Source organism: Condylura cristata, unplaced genomic scaffold (assembly GCF_000260355.1).
Source record: "Condylura cristata isolate star-nosed mole 26May11 unplaced genomic scaffold, ConCri1.0 scaffold00006, whole genome shotgun sequence".
NCBI lineage: Eukaryota > Metazoa > Chordata > Mammalia > Eulipotyphla > Talpidae > Condylura > Condylura cristata.
Window position 1 is genome coordinate 6,972,030 of NW_004567107.1, and position 19,309 is coordinate 6,991,338.

A 19,309-nucleotide genomic window follows, 5' to 3' on the forward strand; every position below is an offset into this window, starting at 1 on the left:
GGCGCCGTCGTTGCCCACCTCTCTGGGCTGCGGCCGGCCCGCGGGCCTGTCTGCGGATGGCCTCGTCGGGTCCTGTCCCCGGAGCTCGGCGCCCGCGGCCGGCTGCTGGCGCACCTTCGCCCCGACCCTCTGGCCGAGGCCCAGTCCCTGCAGGTTTTCTCTCCGTGTCTCTGCCGTTCTCTGCCTTCGCCTCCGTCTCGCCCAGGCTGCTCCTGTCTTGGTGTCTCGTGTCTGTGTCCGTGTCTGTCGGGTTTTCGCGCAGGCCTCTGCCTCTCGGTGGGTGTCTCTGGTCTCGCCTTCCCTCCCTCCGCCTGTGCCCCCTCACATCTCTTTCTGGCTTTCTCGCCTCCCAGGTTTTGTCTCTGGCACTCTCGATTTCGTTGTCTTGCTCAGGGGACTCTCCGTTCAGGAGCGTCGGTCCGTGTCTCGCTCTGTTGCTGCCCATGGCCCTGTCTCTGCCAGGCGCTGTCTCTGTCCCCCTCGTCTCTGGCGGGTGCTCAGAACCTCGGCCCCACTCCGCCGGGCCACAGGCGCCCCGCGGGCGGCCAAGCCCATCTCTTTTTCTCAGAATCCGGGTTTTGTTCTCAGACGAACGAATCCGGATCAACGCGCATCGAATCCTGAGGACCCGGGCTGAGGCGCGGCGGGGGCAGTGAGCCCGCGGGAGGGGCGGGAGCTCCGGGAGCGGGAGCGCGGGCGTCGGGTCAGGACAGGCCCCTCGGTGGGCTGCACCCGGCGAACCCCCACCCGGGTGCCCGGGGCGCAGTTGCGCCTGGCCGCATCGGGGCCCTATGCTGAGGGCGCTGTCCCGGGCGCCGGCCCGGCCCAGCAGGAGGGCACGGTGGGCGCGTGACTGCGGGGGTACAGGACCCGGACCCCGGGTCTCGGGCGCCGCCAGTCCCCGTCCCGCCTGGTGACCCCCTCCTCCCTCGGCAGGCGGACGCGGCGGGCATGGACTATTCGTACGACGAGGACCTGGACGAGCTGTGCCCCGTGTGTGGGGACAAGGTGTCCGGCTACCACTATGGGCTTCTCACATGCGAGAGCTGCAAGGTGAGAGGGCGGCGCGGGCCGGGTGTCCGCACGGGGCGGTGTCTGCACGGGCCGAGCGCGGGCGCGGCCGCGGTGGAGAGCGGGAAGGCGGACCCTGCCCGCCTCCCGCGCTGACCCCCTCGTCCCTAGGGCTTCTTCAAGCGTACGGTGCAGAACAACAAGCACTACACGTGCACCGAGAGCCAGAGCTGCAAGATCGACAAGACGCAGCGCAAGCGCTGTCCCTTCTGCCGCTTCCAGAAGTGCCTGACGGTGGGCATGCGCCTGGAAGGTGCGCCTCTGACCCCTGCCCTCTGACTGCCAGAGGAGGGTTGGGGTGGAAGAAGGGGTGAGGGCACCACTTGCTCCTTCAAGTTTCCGAGGGCTGGTGATTGAACCTCCCAGATCTGTGCGCCAGAGGGGTGAGCGCCTCTGTCCCACTGGGTAGGGGGTGGGTGCGGCCCTGTCTGGGTCGGGCTGAGGGGTGCCAGAAAGGGAACCCCGAGGAGGTGACCCTCTCCCCAGCCCCTGGGAGGGGCAGCGCAGGAGCAGGACAGAGCCCCGCAGGGAGAAGTTCCCCTGCACCCCGCTGCCACCCAAGTGCTCTGTGCCATCACTTACAGGCTGGGCATTTCCTGCAGGGTCCCTTAGCTTTCTGAGCTGCAGATTCCCCGGCTGGAAAATGGGCTTCACTAGCAGCAGCGCCTGCCTCTTGGGTAGTGTGAGCGGCTTGTGAAAAGCTCCTACTCGGGTGCCGGGCACATAAACGCTCCCCACAGGGTCCCTTTGCTGCCGTGATGGGCGTTCCTTATGCTCTTATTGTCTGTCCACCATCACTGTGCAGCCCACCCCTCTGGTCACCTGTCCACCCATCTGTTTATTCACTCAGTGGGTGGGAGTCCTTCCCACCACCTGCTTAGCCAGGTCCTGAGACGGCTGCGGTGTTGGGGCCACGATCCCCGGAGGACCCAGGCCTGTCCTTGCCTCCCCTCAGCCCCAGCACTCAGTCCAGAAGGGAGGGCAGACATTTCAGCAAGAGGAACTCGAGCTCTTTGCGGGTGGACAGCCCCAGGCTTCCATTCTGCTGGCCTCCGCGGGCTGCCGGCCTGGCAGGCAGCTGCTGGCCAAAGTTTCTAAACAATGTGAAGGCCCTAGCGGCTCTGAGGGCTGCGGACCCCCACGAGTCCCGCCACCTGGAGGAAAGAGGCCTGGGTGGGGAGAGCGCCTGGCCTGTCCTGGAGCTCCTGTCCTCCACCTCTGGCCCTCAGGAGAGCTGGCTTCAGGGAACAGAGGTGCCCACCGAGGCAGGAGGCTGCAGGGAGGGGCCAGAGGCGCAGCGGCTGAGCCTGCCCTCTCCCTTCTCCTGGGGGGCGGTGGGGTCCTGTGTGAGCGGGGCCCGGGGCCACACTGCGGAGGCAGAGATGCACCTGTTGGTCTGACTGGTGACACATTCTTGGCCAAATGGAGAGACATCTGGTCGGCAAGAGCGGCCCCTTCCTCCAGCAGAGAGCCTGGGCCAGCCCTAAACTCAGCATCCAACTTGAAGGCAATGGGGAAAGCCCGCGTCGGTTGCAATAAGGGCTTGACAGAGGCAGGCAGGCAGTCAAGAAGCAGCTGGACACTGGGACCCAGCTGTGAAGGAGCCACTCAGGCCACTTCCTGCCACCGGCTCCCTGCTGGGCTGGGCACCTGAACCCGTGAAGCCCCAGGCGTCTCCCTGTCTCACGTGCTCTCACACCACTTAGCGCGATGAGGGTGGGCGATGAGAGGCGGCCCCCTGAGCGGCAGGACAGTGGGCTCTGCTCGGGTGAACCCGGAACGCTTGGAGGTGACCTCAGGGCTTCGTATTCGGGAGGCATGAGGAGGGTTTGGGGCGGGCGGGGGAAGATGAGAAGGTGCCAAGCAGAGGGGCAGAGTGGTGAGGAAGGTGGACAGGCGAGAGGCCAGGTCTGGGCGGGGGGAGAGGTGGGAGAGTGGGCCGGGCCTCGAACGCCGAGGAGGCCCACTGCTTCTACGGGTAGGGAGAGCCTGGCAGCACTGGGCAGGGGAGTGCGAAGACCGGTGTGTCGGGAGAGATCTGTGCGTGCCTGCCGGGAGGGAGGGCCAGCCCTGACCTCTGCTCTTGCCCACAGCCGTGCGTGCTGACCGCATGCGGGGCGGCCGGAACAAGTTCGGGCCCATGTACAAGCGAGACCGGGCCCTGAAGCAGCAGAAGAAGGCACAGATTCGAGCCAATGGCTTCAAGCTGGAGACAGGGCCCCCCCTGGGGGTGCCCCCGCCCCCTCCGCCCCCGCCGGACTACATGCTGCCTCCAGGCCTGCATGCCCCTGAGTCCAAGGCCCTGGGCTCTGCTCCGCCTGCTGGGCCCCTGGGCGAATTTGGGGCCCCGACGCTGCCCATGGCCGTGCCCAGCGCCCACGGGTCCCTGGCTGGCTACCTCTACCCTTCCTTCCCTGGCCGAGCCATCAAGTCCGAGTACCCCGAGCCTTATGCCAGCCCCCCGCAGCCGGGGCCCCCCTATGGCTACCCAGAGCCCTTCTCCGGAGGGCCCGGTGTGCCCGAGCTCATCCTGCAGCTGCTGCAGCTGGAGCCCGACGAGGACCAGGTGCGTGCGCGCATCGTGGGCTGCCTGCAGGAGCCGGCCCGGGGCCGCCCCGACCAGCCCGCGCCCTTCAGCCTGCTGTGCAGGATGGCCGACCAGACCTTCATCTCCATCGTGGACTGGGCGCGCAGGTGCATGGTCTTCAAGGAGCTGGAGGTGAGTCCCTCCTCCCGCCAGGCCGGGGTCAGATCTGGGGTGTTGCGCTGCCGGGCCGTCCCGGTGACCCTGGGATGGGGCCGTCCTGAGCACCAGCTCTGGGCATGTCTGGGAACACTGGGGAGTCTTTCTGGTCCATCACAGCCTCCCGCCTGCTGGGCAGCCCCCCACCCCCCAACCCCCACCCCGTTCCTTCCTCCTCCCTCCCTGTCCTCAGTCTCAGTCTCTGCTCTTCCCTCCCCCTCATCCCCCATCTGCTGCGGTCTCTCCTGATGTGTCTTTTTGCTCTGCTTTCTCCAGCCTTCCAGTCGTCCCTCTTACGGGGTTTCTCTTGTTTGCTGAGACCCTGGGCTCCCCTGGGGGGCAAGCGGGGTTCCTTGAGAGACTGTCTCTGGCTGCCCCAGCCCAGCGTCGGGAAGAGGGCCCAACCACCCTGTGCCCCCCGGGCTGGCGGGCTCCTCGCAGCTCCGAGTGTGGCGTGGAGTGAGTGTTCTGGGCCCTCGCCCACGCCGCCCTGCGTGACGCCGGCCCTGTGTCGGTGCGGGTGCGCGTGTCTCGTCTGTGTGTGCCTGGGGAGCTCGGTGGGAGGGCAGGTGGGGTCCTCAGGGCCTACCATCCACCTTCCTCTCTGCCACAAGACATCCCATCTGGGGAGGCTCCTGAGGGAACAAAGGCCTCAGGAAGCAGCGGGAGAAACTGAGGCCAGGCAAGGCAGCGCAAGGCAGATCTCCCCAGTCATGCTGCCTGGTGGGGCCCCCCGGGTCAGGTGTTCTGGCAACCTCAGAGTCCCCGAGTCCGCCAAGGCCCACCCTTTCGGGCCTGGGCACCGGCAACTTCACGCCAAGCCCCCCGGCAGCCGCCTTTCCCAGGCCAGCCCAGCTCTTCCGGGCCGGGGGTCATCAGCGGCCGGTGCCCTCCCCTGGGCCGCCGCAGCCTTGAGCGGCATTGTCGGCGCTGACGCCACTCCGGCCTAGGCTTCCTCCAGGGGCATGAGGCCGGATGGGCCGGGGGCACTGCCTGCCCGCAGAGCTGGGCACGGGAGAGCTGGAGTGGCCCCTGCGAGCCCCTGAGTCGGGGCCGTGTCCCGCTGGACGTCAAGATTGCTGGCGGTGGCTCCTGCGTCTGCCACGGAGGGCATCGTGCTGAGCCCCGGCTGTTCCATGTGTGTGGCATGGCGTGGGTCCTCTCCCCGTTTGGGCTGGCCCCATGGGTGAGGCAAGGGGCCGGGACTTGACCCATCCCATCTGCCTTCTACCCGCCCCTCGGGTCCTGGAGGGGCAAGGATCCCAGGACCCGCGGGCGGCTGCCAGTTTCCTCTCTAGACGCCCCGTGAGCCCCCTGTGCTCTCCTGATCGGAGAGCCCTGGGTCCAGGGCAGGGCACTTCCTCTGGCAGCGTCCTGGTCTCTGGGGGTTTTTCACGCAGGATGGGAAGGGCTTTTGTCCCGGCTTTGCTGAGTGTTTTTTCCTGCTTCTCGCTTCTCTGTGGTCCAAACCTTCCTGCTTCCCCTTCCCTGAGGTTCTGCTTCGATCCCAGGAATCTGAGCCTCGGTCATGCCCTCCCTAATGGGCCCGTGCGGGGACTCACCAGCCCAGCCGCGAGCGGGAGCGTCTCTTGGCTGCCAGCTGATCTTCTTTCCCACTGGCCCAGCGAGCCCTGGCCAGAGGCAGAGGGGCAGGCAGAAGCATGGGGGCTGCTGAGTGACCCCCTCCGGCCTTTTCCGTTGACCAGTCACCCCTCCGTGTCCAGGCGGCAGAGAGGGGGCTCCCGAGTTCTGTGAGGGGCCGCGTCTGGCTGGGCAATGGGGCGCTGAAATGAATGGGCTGCCGGAGGCTGCCTGGCCACGGGAGAGCCCTGGACTTAGCCGATGCCATGGGGGGCAGGGCTCTCAGAGATCTGGGGGGGGAGAGGAGGAGAAAATGGGTCCATCTAAGGGAGTCAGGAAAGGGTTCTTTATTCTGTGCCTTTCCAGAAGGCAGCCCAGGAAGGTGACGGGCCCAGATGTGTGAACAGGCCTCAGTGTCAGAGAACCCCAGGGCTCCTGGGAGCTGGGGCTGGACAGGGTGGCAGGGCAGGGCCAGCGCTGGGCTCCAAAGGGGCCCTTTGCACAGGGCGAGGGACAGCCTTCAGGGTGGCTGGCAGGGAGGCTCCGCCAGGGTCAGAGCTCTCCTCAGAGAGCCAATTCAGCAGCTGTGAAGCTGATGACGTTTCACTGGCAGGCGCAGCCGGGCTCTGCTCAGCTGGCCGGAGCCTGGGGGCCCAGGTATTGGGGCGCCATATGCCCCTTGGGATTTTCCTCCTCCTTACTCCCAGGCTGGATGTCCCCTTCTCTACATTCCCTGCTCACATCACCGTCACGGTCACAGAAGTTAGTAACAAAGGCCAGAAGCTGCGGGGCCGGCCCTTGCCTTCCAGTTCTGCCCGGGACCTGCCCGCTGTGTGGCTTTGGGCAAGTGACTTTACACTCCGAGCCTCAGTTTCCACACTGAAACAAGAATATCCCTACCTAGGGTTGTCGTCAGGGTTGAGCCCACCCAGCTTTTTGTAATCCACACTCGCAGGTGTGTGCAGGCCAGGTGGAAGTGAGGAAAGATACTTTGTATCAGGGCCCAGGAGACCAGGAGAATTCTGGGAGATGGACAGCACCCCCCTGAGCTCATAAAGCCACGCTCCTTACCTGCGCGGTGGCAGCAGCCCCCTGAGCCTCTGGGGGGGGAGGGGAGGCCGCCGTGGGCCCAGGCAGGGGCCCCGTCCCTGAAGGACAGACAGGCCCGGAGGCTGCGAGATAGGAATCAGGGAGGGAAGACGGGCCAAGAGGGCCCGATGACCCGTCTTGATACCAGGGCGACCCTCCATGGGCAGCTCCGAGGCCCCGGGCTGGCAACAGATTTAACTGCTCAGATATATGGGTTCGTTTAAGCGGCAGTAACTGTCAGTTGCAGGCTGACAAACGGCGGCCGCTGACCGCTTGGCCGGGAGAGCGCCGTGGAGCTGAGTGCGCCGGCCGCTGGAGCGTGCAGGGCGGCTGGCCTTCACCAGCAGGCCGGGGGGCTCGGGGGCCCTGCCGGGAGGGAGGTCAGCTTGGCGCCCATAAATACCCTGTCTCCGAGGCAGGCCGCGGAGTGTCAAGGCTCCGGGAAGATTTGTGGCAGCCGGCAGTGGGGCCGGGCAGGCGGCTGGGGCCCTGGCTGCAGACAGGCCGGGCCCTAGGGCCCGGGGCCCAGGACGGCTGGGCGAGGCCTGAGGGTCGAGGGGGACCTGCTGCCTCGCTGCCTCGGGAGCGACCGGGAAGGTGAAGTGAGGGGCCTGTTTGCCACCTGCTTCCCGCCGGGGGCTGGCGGCTGCGTGGCTGGTTCCACGTTAAATAAAAAGGGAAGTGTGTGCCCGCCGCGGAGTTTGGTGTCTGTGCACCCCTCTGTCTGTGGAGGGAAAGGCCAGCAACACACCTGGCTGGAAAGGCAGATGGGGGCCCCCTGGCCCACGGCAGCATCCCCGAGAGAACCAAACAGCAGGCCGCAGAGCCCTCACTCCTCTGTGCGCTGCTCGAGTGCTCCCTCTGCCCGGAGAGGGAGGACTCCCGTCCCCACTTCTCAGGACAGGAAGCTCGGGCAGAGGAGGGTTTGAGGCTGGGCTGGGAGCTGGGAATGAAACAAAAGCCACAGCCACGCTCGCCTGTCGCCCTCCACCCACCTCCCCTATCAGCCTGCGGGGCAGGGCTGCCACTCGGGCTGCTGGGGACGGAGTCTGCTTCCAGGGCTCATGGGCGGTCACTGTGACCCCTGCTGCGTTCTGCCTGAAGCGCGGCCTGCTTATCTCCTAATTCTCCCCCTTATCGCTCCCGCTTCCACCCCTTACCCCCTGTTCCTTCAATCTGGCACAAGGGTGTCTGCTCCCGAGGGCTCATGGGGTGCGGGGCAGAGCCCAGCCCTGTGTCTTCCTCCTCTACCCCTCTACACCACCCCCCACCGGGGGCCCACAGGGGCCTGTGCCGCTCCCCTGGCCGGCCCCTTCCACCAGGGCCTCAGGAGCCCACATCCCCAGAGGACCCATGCAGCTGGGGCCTCTGGGTGAAGCCCCCCGAAGGGAGCCGCTGCTTCCTGGGACATGGCACGGGGCAGAGACCCGGGGCTCTGGGCGTCAGGAGGAGAGAGCCTGAGAACCCCGTTCCTCCCTGCAACCCGTGTGTATGGGGGGGATCCCCGCTCCCTGCTCTGGGCCTCTCCCTGAGGAGAGCTGGTGTCTGTGACTCCTCCTGGTTCTCACTCTCTCCGGGCCTCTCCCTCCAGGGCTGGCAGTGGCAGGCCCGGGGCCCCCTGGCTGGGCTTCGGGTCCTGGCACTGTTGGGGCTGGAGGGGGCAGGTGGATGGCAGGTGGCTTGGAGTAGGACAGGCACCGACCCTCCCCCTGGACTGGGAAAGGGGGTCTGGAAGGAGCCTGACTTGGTGTGCAGCCGCTCGCTTTTCTCTTTGTCCGCTCTTGCCTCTCCATCCATCTGCCTGAAAGAGGCCCCCCGGGTGCCCCCAGTGAGGAGGGGACAGAGGAGAGGCAGGGCTTCCACCCCAAGAAGAGAGCTGTTCATCAGACCCAGGCCAGTTCAGACCAGGGGTAGACTGGGCTCCTTGGGCTGGCCACTGGGGTGGGGCGCACTGGTGGGAGAGGGTGGCTCTCGCCTGTGTGCTCGTGTGACCGGGAAGCACGTGCTTTCTCAGCACCCACCTACCTCTGCTCTGGGAGCCGCTGGTCACCAGCCTGGCCTTCCCCGAGGCCACAGGCATTGGGCGGGGCAGAGGCATGAGTTGATGCCATCAGGTAATGCAGCTGCCCTGTCCAGAGGATGGTGAGGGCGCGAAGGGAGGAGGATGTGGGTGGGCTCCACAGGCTGCCATGAGCCTGCCTGAGTGGCAGGGGTGAAGCCTGCCGGCGAGAAGCTCAGATCTGGAGCCAGACAGAGCTGTGTGACCTTGGGCGACTTTCTTGGCCTATCTGGGCTCAGTTTCCTCTTCGCAGATTGGGACTAACAGCTATGCCAACTGCTTAGGGCTGTGGGGCTGCCACAAAGGAGCAGCTAGCTGGCTTGCTTTCCAGGGCCCAGCCCAGGAGGTCAGCAGAGGCTAAGAGGGACGGGAGCCTGTACTGTGGCCACCCCCGCCCCCCACCCCTGGCTGGCCCCGGAGCGCCCTGCGCGGTTCTGAACACCTGGAGGGCATCGTATGTGCCGCTGAGAATGCCAGTCGCGGCCCTGGCCTGACTCTGCCTCGCGTGTTCCCAGGAGAGGCCTCGACCTCCCTGGGTGGCAGATTCTTCATCTAAAGCCTGGACACTTCGGCCAGGGAGCCCCAGAGGGCTCTTCTGGCGCCCCCCCCAGTCCGAATCCCACAGATGCCATGGCAGTGGACATGGGTCCCCCAAAGTGGATGGTCATCACCACAGGGATGGGCCCGTCTGAACACTGGGCGCTGGGCCTTCAGCACCCCGTGGGGCTCTCTGTGCCGCCGCCCTCCTCAAAGCATTGCTCTCCCCTGCTCATCGCCTGGGAAGGACGGGGGTCTCCCTTCCCCCCGAGCCTGCGAGCTCAGCAGAAGGCCTGTGGAGCCCTCTGTTTTCTCTCCAGGGCCTATTTTTTTTTTTTTAAAGATTTTATTTTTTATTTATTTGTGCATACAGAACTGGGGTACAGGCCAGAGGCTCAGGGGCGGTGAGAGGCTTCACCAGAGACAGAGTGGGGAGCAGAACAGGCAGATCGACGAAGTCCACTGCTGAGGGGAGCAGCGGGCGGGTCAGGAGAGGTCTGCCACACCATGTGGTCACCTCCGGGGCAGGCGGGAATCGAACTCATGTGGAAGCGGCTTTAGATTCTCAGTGCTGTGCTTTAACCCGCTGCGCCACCAGGGAGGGCCCCTCCAGGGCCTATTTTTGAGCAATTTAGGCTGCTGGACCTGTACACACAGCGCAGTGGGCACAGGCGAAAATTAGCACCACTCTCCCACGCTGCAGCCCGCTAGGGACATTCTGTGTGAAAACGTATCGATGCCTTGCACATGCCACACCATGCTTAGCCCACTGCACAGGTGAGGAAACTGAGCCCCAGGAAGGCTAGGGAAGCTGCTCAGGGCCACACAGCTAAGCAGCAGCGCTGGTCCGGAGGCCGCTCCCCGCCCAGAGTGCCGGGTCCACATTGAGGAGTTGACCTGGGAGGCTGGGCACAGCGGCTGAGTCCCAGAACTGAGAGCGGGGAGCAGGAGGGGTGACCCCGCACCCCGCGCCTCTTCCTTCCAGGTGGCCGACCAGATGACCCTGCTGCAGAGCTGCTGGAGCGAGCTGCTGGTGTTCGACCACATCTACCGCCAGATCCAGCACGGCAAGGAGAGCAGCATCCTGCTGGTCACCGGGCAAGAGGTGACCAGGCCCGCCTTGCCGCCCCGCCCCCCGCCCTCCAGGGGCCCCAGACTTCTCCAGGGCTGGCCCGGGCACTCCAGATTTCGGCCCTTGCCCCAGTTTCATGGGGTGCCTTGTGGCTGACCCACCTCTGCCCAGCCGTGGCCCTGGCCACGAGAAGAGCCAGGTTCTGGGGACCCCGCTTTGGGTGAAGAAGCTCAGGGGTGCGGGCAGGGTCTTGAAGGAGTAAATCGGGGCGGCCAGGGAGTGAAAGGCTGTGGGACAGAGGGGAGAGCAGGGCAGACTCGGTGGCAGATACGGGTTTTGGGGGCAGGTGCCCCATGGGGTGGCGGGGAGAGACAAGGCTGGAAGGCTCCTAGGAGCGGGTGGGGCAAGAGCGCCCAGCCTCAAGCCATGAACGAGAGTGAACACACAGGGCTTCTGGGCCCAGGAGCTCAAAGTCAGGTTTTGGGTCCCCTTAGAATTGAGGACACCTCGCTATGATGGGAGCTGGGGTTCCCTAAAATGCCACAGGAAGCCACAGGGGAGACTCTAGGGGAAGAGCATGACCAGTTGTGTCTGAGCACGTGGGTGGGCCGGAAGGCAACTGGAGGCTGCACCCCGTCAGTGTTGGGATGCCGGGGTGCATGTTCAAGGGGGGCCCCCAAGGGCTAAGCGCAAGTGCGGGGGAGATGTAGGAAGCAGGGGAAGCAGAGGAGGGGCCCGAGAGCTGGGGCTGACTGTGGGGGGACCACGCTGGGTGGGGGTACAGGAGTGGGCTGGAGGGGGTGCGGGGTCGCTGCCCACCCGCTGCCTCCACCCTCGCTCCTTCTTCACCCTCGGTTCTCAGCCCTGGGGGTCTCAGCCGCCGGGGCCGCGGGGGGCAGAGGGCAGTGTGAGCTGTGCGCGTGCGCCTCGTGCCCGCGAGTGCGCTGGTGTCGTGGCACCCATGTGAGCGTGCGGTGCTGGGACTGTCCTGCCACGCGACGTGAGCACGCACCGGGGTTTCTGTGCTGCCCGGTGACGTCATGAGTGTGTGCACCTGCGCGTGGGACGCCCCAGGCGTGTGCTCTGTGTGAAGGTGGGCTGAGGTGTGGCCACGTGCCAGCCCCCGCGTCCACACGTGGGGCTCTCGGCCAAGTCCACCCGTGTCCGTCAGGCCCTGGCCCCCAGGGCCAGCAAGCTGTCATGCAGGCTGCAGGCTGCAGTCCTGTACGAAACAAAGCCCGCAAGTGCCCCTGCGGGCGGCCTGTGTGACAGCCTCTGGCCTTGGTCTGCGCCCACCTGTCCCGCGGGCTCTGCAGCTTCCGGCCCTCAGCTCTGGGCCCGGCGGGAGACTTGCTGCGGCCTCGGTTTCGGGAGTGGGAGGGCCGGGTGGGTCAGCTCCTGGACAGGCGCACCCCCGCCTCCCACGGTCCACATCGCCCCCGGGCCCGATCAGAACTCGCCACGTCCTGGCCTCCGCGCGCCCGCTGACCTCACGCCCCGCCCGCCAGGTGGAGCTGACCACGGTGGCCACCCAGGCGGGCTCCCTGCTGCACAGCCTGGTGCTGCGGGCACAGGAGCTGGCACTGCAGCTGCACACGCTGCAGCTGGACCGCCAGGAGTTCGTCTGCCTCAAGTTCCTCATCCTCTTCAGCCTCGGTGAGTGGCCGGTGGCCTGGCCCGCAGGGCGGCCGGGGGCGGCGTGGGCGGTGGGCCACCCCAGGAGCGGCCAAGCCGGCTCCGTGGGAGGAGGAGTCCACGGGGCCAGGGCCCCTCTCCTGGTGAATAGGGTGTGGGGGCTCCTTCGCCGGCCCTCCGTTTCTGCGGCCAAGACAAGGCCTTAGTCTTGCCCCTTCTGGGGCAAGGGCCCTGCTGGAGTCTGGCAAATTCCTGAGCAGCAGCCCTCGAAAAGTGCCTGAGTCCTTTCCTCAACGTGTCCCGGGATTTCAGGGACTCGCCCCCTGGCTGCCGCTGCGGGTCCCTGTTTTTCCCAAGTTCCTGCTCTGGGGGTCCAAATTCTGGCACGGAGCAATGGAGAGCTCAGACCCCTCTGCCCGTCCTCCTTGCCTCCCTCGTTCATTCCTTCTACATTTGCCGAGCACCTGCTGTGCAACCCCGTCTTTATCAAGCTGGCTTCCTCTTGGGGCGTGAGTGAGCGCTGGGGCAGCCACTTGGAGCGGGACCCAAAGCCCTTGGGGGGGCCCAGGCCAGGCCGGCTCCTGCGGGCGCCCCCCTTGCCTCGGACCTTTTGTTTGAGAGCTGAGGGGCTCCGGGGGTGGCTCAGGCTAGGTGCTGGGCGTCAGCTGCTGCGGCTGTGGCCACCAGGGGCCGTGTGTTTGTGCCTGTGTGTGTCTTGGTTGCGCTCACGCGTGTGCGAGTGTACAGGGTTGCGGTTCTTTATGCCTGAGCATTGGGGGGCAATGGGGAGACTTGGAGGCATGGGGGTTTGGAGGGGACTGCAGGGCTTGGAGGCACATAGGTTGGCGGGTGGGGTCAGTGGTGGTCTGGGTGGCTTGCGAGGTGACCACCACCACGAGGTCACCAGGGAGGCCCGGGAGGTGGGTCGCCAGTCACGTCTGCTTGCACAGGGGTCTCTGTCCTTGGGCGCCCTCTGCAGAGGAGGACCGCGGCCTGGTCTTGCACATGGGGCCCAGGCACTCGGCTGCAGCACCTTGCCCTCTGCCCCAAAGCCCAGGCGCTGTGACGGCCGGCCCTGCGTCCAGCTGGCCTCTGCTGTGAGCTCAGCCGCTGGCCTCAGCGGCTCCTCCTACGGGCACGAGGAGGCAGCAGAGCTGAGCCCAGCGCTCTTCTGGGTCCAGGCCCGTGGCTGGGCTCAGACCCACCCTCAAGTGGCCCTCACGTGGCCCTCACGTGGCCCTCACATGGCCCTCACGTGGCCCTCACGTGGCCCTCACGTGGCCCTCACGTGGCCCTCACGTGGCCCTCACGTGGCCTGTCTGCTCTGCTTGGATGGCACAGGCCGGGAGGCGACAGTGGGTCGGGGTGGGAACTGGGGAGACAGTGGCGGGCGTGAGGTTGGTGGGCACCAGGGTATTGGTGGGCACCAGGGTGTAGACCTAGATACCGCCCCCCCCCAGCTGGGTGCCACCGAACCTCCCCTTCTTCGGGCCTCTACTCCCCCACCTGTACGTGGGGATCATTAATAGTCCTTTTGCTCCCGAGACTCAATGAGAGAACCCCCCTGGTGCCCGGCGTGGCCTGGCCTCGCAGGAGGCGCGTCAGTGCCGCCCTCAGCGCCGTTATCGTTACTGAAATTCCCACGCCAATGACCGAGTGACAAAGGAAGTGGGGGATGATGGAGTCAGACTCCATCTTTGTGGCCCGAAGTGTGTCTGCACGCTGCCTGGTTTCCGGGGGCAGAGACGTGGTCAAGCTGAGGGGTGGGGGATGCCCAGCCCAGCAGGCCCGGGGGGTTGGGGTGCCATGTGTGCAGGAGAAGGCCTGAGCTCCTGGGAGAGCAGGAAGCCGGGGTGGGGGCTGGGGGTAGGGCGGCAGTGTTGGCTGGCAGCTTCCTGAGAGGGGCGTCCCGGAAGTGAGTGTGATGAGGTCTCCAGAGAGAGACCTGAGTCTACCTAGGACGTTGGGCTGGGCTTCCTGGAGGAGGGGCTCTGAGCTGGGCTGGTAGTATGAGGAGGAATGCTCTGCAGTCAGAGCATTCCAGAAGGAAGGAGCCGAAGTGTGGGGAGAAGTGTGGGGAATCCCGGGGCTGTGGGCGGGGAGCTGGGGAGGAGGCTGGAGGCAGGCTGAGACCGAGCCATGCGGTCTTGAATGCCGAGCACAAGAGCCTGCCCTTGGGAAGGTCTGAAGCTGGAGGAACACGATCAAATTCGCATTTATTTTAGCAAGGTCCTTTCACTTCAGGCGAGGATGGAGGTGGCAGCCCAGATGTCTGTCTGTAAGAGGCCAGGCCCCAGGCTGGGGTGCATGGGCCAATTCGGGCAGAGTGCAGGAGAAGCTTTGCCCGGAGTCTGGAAGGGGGGGGTCCTCTCCCGAGGCCCCCAGACCACTGGTCTGCTAGGGGACCGGTCCGGAGAGGGAGGCCCGAAGACCCCCAGCTGGCGTGCTGGGCGTCAGCCCCATCAGCGCTTCCCTGGCTGGGCAGCGGACTGCGGTGATGGCCCCCACCACCCTCCTGCCCACTCAGCGCCTCTTTCTCGCCTGCCTTTGCAGAAGGGCACCATTTGGTGTCTAAATAGCCGGTTCAGGCAGGCGTGGAGGCAGGTAAGGAGGTTTAATTAAAATTAGTGCCTCTCTCCTGGCAATCGTGGTGTTTATGAAGATGGGCCCGGCTGGCATTGTTCCGCAGAGGACTTAATCGAAGCTTAATGGATTGACCTAACATTCGATTTCCTGACTTCCATTGAGGCTGAGGCGGCAGCATTCCCTTAAGCGTTTGCAATTTACCCACTGCTCCCAGCCAACAAAAGGCGGCCTGAATAGCAGCCCCACTCGAGGGGCCATTGTGCGCGGGGGCGCCTGCCTGAGTCACCGCTATTGGGACAACATTCTTTATGCCTCGCTGGAATGAAAGGATTATTCAAATATTCAATTAAACCGTGAAAAGGGGGCTTTTCTGAGAGCTTGCAGGGCCCCCAGCTCGGCAGAGCTGGCAGAGCTAGCAGGCGGCTCTCTGGGGCGGGGGTGTCTTCTCCCAGCCCCCTCCCACCTCCAGGATTGCTGGGAACCCGGCAGACTTGGGGGGTCTCTGCGGCTCATCTCCACGCGTCTTGTCCAGCCTTCTGCGCTTCAGGGCCCAGAGCTGACACCAAACAGCTCTGGTTCTCGGACACCCTGGAAGCAGAGATTCATTTGTATCTATGTAGCAGATGACAGGAAACGGAGGCTCGGAGCGGGGAAGGGAAGGGACTCACCCAAGGTCACCCCGCTGCCGGTGGAGCCTGACACTGGGAGGCAGGCCGGTCTGGCTTGTGCGACCCCTGCTCGGGGCGAGTGGGCTGTGGGACGGTGGCTTGGCCGTGGTCGTCAGCTCACGGGTATCCGTCTGTCTCGGAAGGTCAGTCAAGGGGCAGGACTTGACCATGGTCCCCTTCGGAGAAGGAGCACTCCAGATATGCTCTCTGGGGAAAGGTGGGACCCCAGGGGTGAGGCCCCCAGGATGGGACTCCTGGACTGGCTGGTCCTGAAGATGTCATGTCCAGCTCCCCAGGAGCCTGAGTCCAAATCTGACCCCACCCTGCTTGCCCACAGGGATCTGGAGCCAGAGAGACCTGGACCTACATCCAGACACAGCCGCCTATTGTCCTGGGCGCACCCCACATCCACATACACCCCCTGACCTTTCTCAGTTTCTGTGGGGGAACTCTGGGACTGGTCGAAATGTTCCTGGGGCCCAGGACACTAGGTTGCCCATCATACCTGGAGCCCCTGGGGTACAAGCCCTTGGGGCAGACCCTGTGCTTCCCTCCCCAGTGCTGTAGCCCACTTCAGGGGGACAGTGGGGCCCCCAGTCCACAGAGGCCGAGGGACCCGTAGAACTGCCCGGAGCGGGACTGACCCTGAAAGCTGTCCTTGTTCCGCTCCCATATACCCTGCACTCCAGCCCGCTGTCCCTGGCTCTGTCCCTTTGAGGACAGTAAATCCTGGTAAAGCCTGGCCCTCCCCAGCTCCCCTCCTTTGCCACTCCCGCCTCCACTGCCACAGGCGGCACCCCAGCCCTTTTCCTCCCCCCGTTTCCTCAGACCCCTTTACGCTGTGTGGCCTTGAGCTGGCCTCTGTCCTGCTCTGGACCCCCAGCCTCCTCCTGTGAATTGGTAGAAAACAATGCCAAGAGAATTGCCCAGCCCCGGGGAGGGTCAGGAGCAGGAGGGGTGAAGCTAGAGGAGACAGAATTAGGGTGCAAAGAGGTTGGGGTAGGTGTCGGGCCAGGAGGCAACTTGCTCCCTGAGGTCAGTGAGGCGGGAGCGGGCATCGGGGACTTCCCCGGACCTCCGCGTGTGTCTGGAGCAGGCTGGCTAGAGAGGGTCTGCTCTGGGCAGTTGGGCAGGTTGCTCACTGCACAAAGGCACCCAGGGACCCCTAGGGGTGAAATGTAGCCTGTGTGCCCTCTGCCAAGTCTCTGTGAAAGAGGAAGAACGTTCTTACTGTCTCAAAGGTGCCTACGGCAATCCTGGCAGGGTGAGGATGAAAATGACCCAGGCTCACTTACTGAAGGAAAGTGGGGGACCGGGGGTTGGGGTGGAGGATCAGGTCAGGTCTTGCCATATGCCTGGGGCCCAGCTCGGGTTTCCCTAAATCCAACTTGGGACAACACAGGCCTTGGTGGTGCGCTGGGGGCGGCTGGGGATCAGGGTTGCCAGGAGCGTGAAGCCTTCCTGGCGCAGGGGGTGTTAGGGAGGATTAGAAGGGCCAAGCCTTGCACATGTCACCCCACTACTCCCCCGCAGCAGCCGGCTGGGGCCATGGGGGCTGACGCCAGGGCATGGACAGCCATTTTCTGAGCTGCTGGACACCACAACCCAGGCTGGGATTTGGGGAGTGGGGAGAGAGCCTGTGGATTCCCGCTGACCCTTGGGCCCTGGCAGCCACCAGCTGGAGAAGCTGCCCAGGAGCTGAAGGAGGGGCCTGAGCAGAACTAGAGCTTGACCCTGCGAGGTGGGCACGGCCTTCTTAGAGGAGACCCCCATCAGCCCCTTCCCTGGACCCCTCTGTGGGGAGATGCTTTCTTCACAGCCTCCTCCAACGATGGGCACCCTCTCTGCTGAGCTCCCACCTCCCTGCCAGCCCTTTCTCGCCTTCTCAGGAGCGTCTTTAACTAGAGGGTGCAGCCTCACCATCTCTCTGGATCTTCCTTTTTTGTCTCTGCCGTATCCACTCAGCCCCACCGCATGCGCTGCGGCCCACCTGCGCCCCCACTCTGCGCAGGCTCCTGGGGCGGCCACCCCGGCCCGGCCAGACCCCGCCATGGGAGGACCCTGGCGGGTGGTGTGGACCCTAGGCCGGGACGGTGCTGGCGGGGACTGGGGTGGGACCCCCCAGCCGGGCACGGAGGAGCCCCATGACGGCCTCTTTATTCCGCTCCCGCTGCGGGGCCCCTCGGAATCTCGCACAACCTCGGGGGCTGGTGCAGCGGCGCCGTCTCACCAGGGCGCGGAGGGAGCGCCTCGGCCCATGCTCTCGTTTTAGCGCCGGAGCCATCGTGGCCCAGCAGGTGGCGGCGTGACAGGTGGCTGCTGGGGTGGCCGATGGCAGGGATGATGGCAGGGATGTTGGCCGACTGGGGGTGGTGGCGCCCCCTAGGGGGATGATGGCAACAGGGGTGACGGGGTGCTTGTGGGTGGCAGTGGCCATGTCTGGGGAGAAGGCTGCCAGGTGGGCGCCGGCGTGGGTGGTGGGGGCACCCCGAGGCGACCGGGGCAGCTGCTGTGACGTGGACGCTGGGAGGCGTGGCGCCGGGGAGGGGCGGCCCGACAGTGCGCCCCCTTTGCAGATGTGAAGTTCCTGAACAACCACGGCCTGGTGAAGGACGCGCAGGAGAAGGCCAACGCCGCGCTGCTCGACTACACCCTGTGCCACTACCCGCACTGTGGGGACAAGTTCCAGCAGCTGCTGCTGTGCCTGGTGGAGGTGCGGGCGCTGAGCATGCAGGCCAAGGAGTACCTGTACCACAAGCACCTGGGCAACGAAATGCCCCGCAACAACCTGCTCATCGAGATGCTTCAAGCCAAGCAGACTTGAGCCTGGCCCCGAGAGCAGGGGGGCCCGGCGGGGGAGGGGCCACGCGCTGCCCCCACGCACTCCAGATGGTTTATTTTATGATGCTGACCCAGGAGCCCCACCCCGCAGGCCCCTGCCCCCCGCTCTCGGAAGCCCTGTGTTTGGGAAGGTGGCATGGGAGGGCAGGGCCGGGGAGGGGGGCCCTGCTCATCACAGCCTCCTCCTGCCTGCCACTCAGAGCCCCCACGGAGGGGATGCTGACCACCTCCCTCCCTGCTCCCAGCTGTCTGGTGTGCAGGTGCAGGGAGGAGGTTTGGGGTTCCCTGAGGGCTCCTCTGCGGCCCTTGGGTCAGAGGTCACCCCGCTCCCCTTCTGGAAACAGAGGCAGAGAGGTTACTGCAGGGATCAACTGGGGGAGAAGAGAGGGTTTCCAGAACCTCACGGACACCAGGCGGGCAGCCCTCTGTCTCGTGAACTGGGGATGCCTGGATCAGCAAAACTGGGCAGGCCGGACGGGCCTAGAGGACACTGGGAGGTGGGTTAGGACAAAAAGGCCCCTCCCCAGCCCGCTACCCTCCTCCCCCAACTTCTGCAGGGGAAACCGGCCTGGTGACCTGTAAGAAGTCAGCTACAACCATCTTCTAGCCTCCTCCCTGCAGAGGAGAAGCTGGCACGATCAGCGTCCGTGCCCTGTCCCAGGTGACCAGCCCGCTGGCGTCTACCTGCGGACTGAGGCCCAGAGTTTTGTTTTGTTTTTTTAATGTCCTAGCTGCCCCTTGAAAGGTGCATGTGGGGGACACAGGGAAGATCTGAGTCTGGGGTCTGGGGATTAGCGCCAAGCATGGTCTATGGACTCTCCCAAGCACCCTTATACCAAGCACCCCATGGGTGGGCTGGGTCATTATTTCACAGCCTCCACTCCAATCCCGAGAGGAGCAGTTGCGCCCCTCATCAACCCCCTCCCCCCCAACTGCTACTTCGGCAGCAGGATACCCTGGGTGGCAGCTCAGGGTGTCCATGGGTAGGAATGTGGGCGAACGTGGGAGGGTGTAGGGGCCTTTAGGTCAGGGACATTGCTGATCAGCCGCTTCTCCTTCATCGACCCCATTGCGTTGGGTCCCTTGCTGCACCCCCTGAAGCTGGGCCTTAGCTCCCTGGCCTCTTGCCCTGTGTCCTGAAAGATGCCCCAGCCAGGCGCTGGGCGAGGCCTCGCTGTTCCTGTCCGGCTCCAGGCCACCGTCTGTCCTGCTTTAATGTTGCTGTTGCAGCTTGTGCCGACCTGCCCAGTTGACAGTGACTGGGCACCCCTGCTCCCCTCCCTCCACCGCCTTGCCTCAGCCCCCACCCTTGTCCACTGAAATGTGCACCCCTGCCCAGGCTGGAGCCCCACAGCCCCCAAACGAGAAGTGCCCTTAAGAAGCTACCCAGCCCCTGCCACCCTGGAATAAATTTTGCAATTAGTTTC

At 65.2% G+C, this 19,309-nt stretch overlaps 1 protein-coding gene across 2 annotated transcripts in view; it reads left to right on the plus strand.

The window, feature by feature from the left end:
* NR5A1 (nuclear receptor subfamily 5, group A, member 1) overlaps positions 1–17,865 on the plus strand; it is a 20,883-nt gene extending 3,018 nt beyond the window's left edge. Inside the window, exons 2-7 of one of the 2 annotated variants that reach the window (XM_004677351.1) lie at positions 937–1,053; positions 1,183–1,324; positions 3,165–3,790; positions 10,066–10,185; positions 11,661–11,808; positions 17,618–17,865. In XM_004677351.1, the coding sequence (XP_004677408.1) occupies positions 952–1,053; positions 1,183–1,324; positions 3,165–3,790; positions 10,066–10,185; positions 11,661–11,808; positions 17,618–17,865 (1,386 nt within the window). In that variant the 5' untranslated portion in view covers positions 937–951. Of the gene's footprint in view, positions 1–936; positions 1,054–1,182; positions 1,325–3,164; positions 3,791–10,065; positions 10,186–11,660; positions 11,809–17,617 lie in introns of those variants that run through there. The other variant, XM_004677352.1, reaches the window with a different exon arrangement.
* Positions 17,866–19,309: the final 1,444 nt, after the last annotated feature.